Source organism: Camellia sinensis, chromosome 5 (assembly GCF_055761805.1).
Source record: "Camellia sinensis isolate YWXY chromosome 5, ASM5576180v1, whole genome shotgun sequence".
In the NCBI taxonomy this organism is placed as follows: domain Eukaryota; kingdom Viridiplantae; phylum Streptophyta; class Magnoliopsida; order Ericales; family Theaceae; genus Camellia; species Camellia sinensis.
Genome location: NC_138965.1, coordinates 92,317,394 through 92,318,868, shown reverse-complemented (window position 1 = coordinate 92,318,868; position 1,475 = coordinate 92,317,394). Strand labels below are relative to the sequence as shown.

Sequence of the window (1,475 nt, the reverse complement as noted above, 5' to 3'; positions counted from 1 at the left end):
CGATAGGTTCCTACAGCTACGACTTCAACTTTGAGACGGTTCCCCATATAGACAAATCTTTCACTTTCCTTCGGTTTCCTGGTTGAGAGGTATCCCTGCATGTCATTTGTAATGTGGGTCGTGGCCCCAGAGTCAATCCACCACGTATTAGAAGGTACTTCAGCAAGATTTGATTCATAACAAACAAAAGAAAATTTCTTACCTTTCTTTTCGAACCAAGCCTTTCGCTTGCTGCAGTCTTTCTTCACATGTCCCTTCTTGCCACAAAAGTAGCACTTGACAGTGAAACCATTCTTAGCCTGATTTTCTTCCCCAGGTTCATTCTTTTTCTTTGGTGGATTTTTCTTTAATTTTACAAACTTACCCTTCTTTTTCTTTATAGCTCCATGAGTTACAGCCAATGCAGTTTGACGTCCTTCCTCCCTCAACCTCACTTCCTTCTGAACACACATATTAGTCAGCTCATTCAAATTCCACTTATCTTTATTGGCGTTATAGTGAATTTTGAATGCGCTGTATCGTGATGGAAGTGAGTTGAGAATAAACTGCACGAGGAAAGTTTCATCAACTTGCATTCCTAAAGTTTTAAGCTTTGTAGCTTTGTCAGCCATATTGAGGATGTGATCCTGAACTCCTCGGTTGCCATCATATTTCATTGTTGTCAATTCAACCATAATAGTGCCAGGAAGTGACTTGTCAGCAGATCTAAATCGATCTTCAACAGCCTTTAAGTATTCTAATGCATTAACAGTTTGAGGTAAGGAGGTCTTGATGTTATTTGCAATGGTCATCTTCATGAACATCAAACTGAGTCTATTGGACTTTTTCCAGGATTCAGAAATGGCAACTTGTTCTGCAGTACTATATTCATTAATGTCTGCAGGTTTATCTTCTAGCAATGCCATATCGAGGTCCAACACACCCAGTGTAAACTGAACATGTTCATACCATTTCGAAAAATTCAAGCCAGGAAGTAGAGGGACGCCCAATGCAAGAGAGTGCAATGAGGTGGGAACTTTTACTGAAATAAGATAGAACAATATACATATTAAAGCTTTGAGAATTATGATGAACTATTGATATCATATAAGTTTTTCCTTTGGGCAAAACTTAGGTATATCTATTGTCCATTCGTCAAGAATCACTTATGTAGGTCTAAAGTAATTTATGCAATTTTTCAGCTAGTCATGTTACCTTTGGGTATTCAATTCTAATCTTTCAAATTACATAAGTTACATTATCCTACCCAGTTCATAATTATTTGAAAGTGACTCTCCTTTGGGCTTGTCTCAATCTCCTAATTATAACTGCAATTGAGAATATTATCGACCTTAATGTTACCCTTTTTAACAACTCTTTTATGTAGTTCTATATTCATAAGTTTTACAAATCTAGGCCACTTTGGCAGCTATTAAATTAGTAAACCCTATGAATACGGAACTAACCAACAATATTCTCTATTTATTAATTTTGAG

General features: G+C 36.7%; 1 protein-coding gene across 1 annotated transcript; it reads right to left on the bottom strand.

The window, feature by feature from the left end:
- Positions 1 to 430: 430 nt before the first annotated feature.
- Positions 431 to 905, bottom strand: LOC145791530 (uncharacterized). Its single transcript, XM_082871892.1, has 2 exons — positions 547 to 905; positions 431 to 440 (listed from the first exon to the last, which is right to left on the bottom strand). The coding sequence occupies exons 1-2, from the start codon at positions 903 to 905 to the stop codon at positions 431 to 433; spliced, it is 369 nt and encodes a 122-aa protein (XP_082728018.1).
- Positions 906 to 1,475: the final 570 nt, after the last annotated feature.

Coding starts and splice junctions, on each gene's coding strand:
- LOC145791530 (XM_082871892.1), bottom strand. CDS start 905: ATGGCATTGCTAGAAGATAAACCTGCAGACATTAATGAATATAGTACT.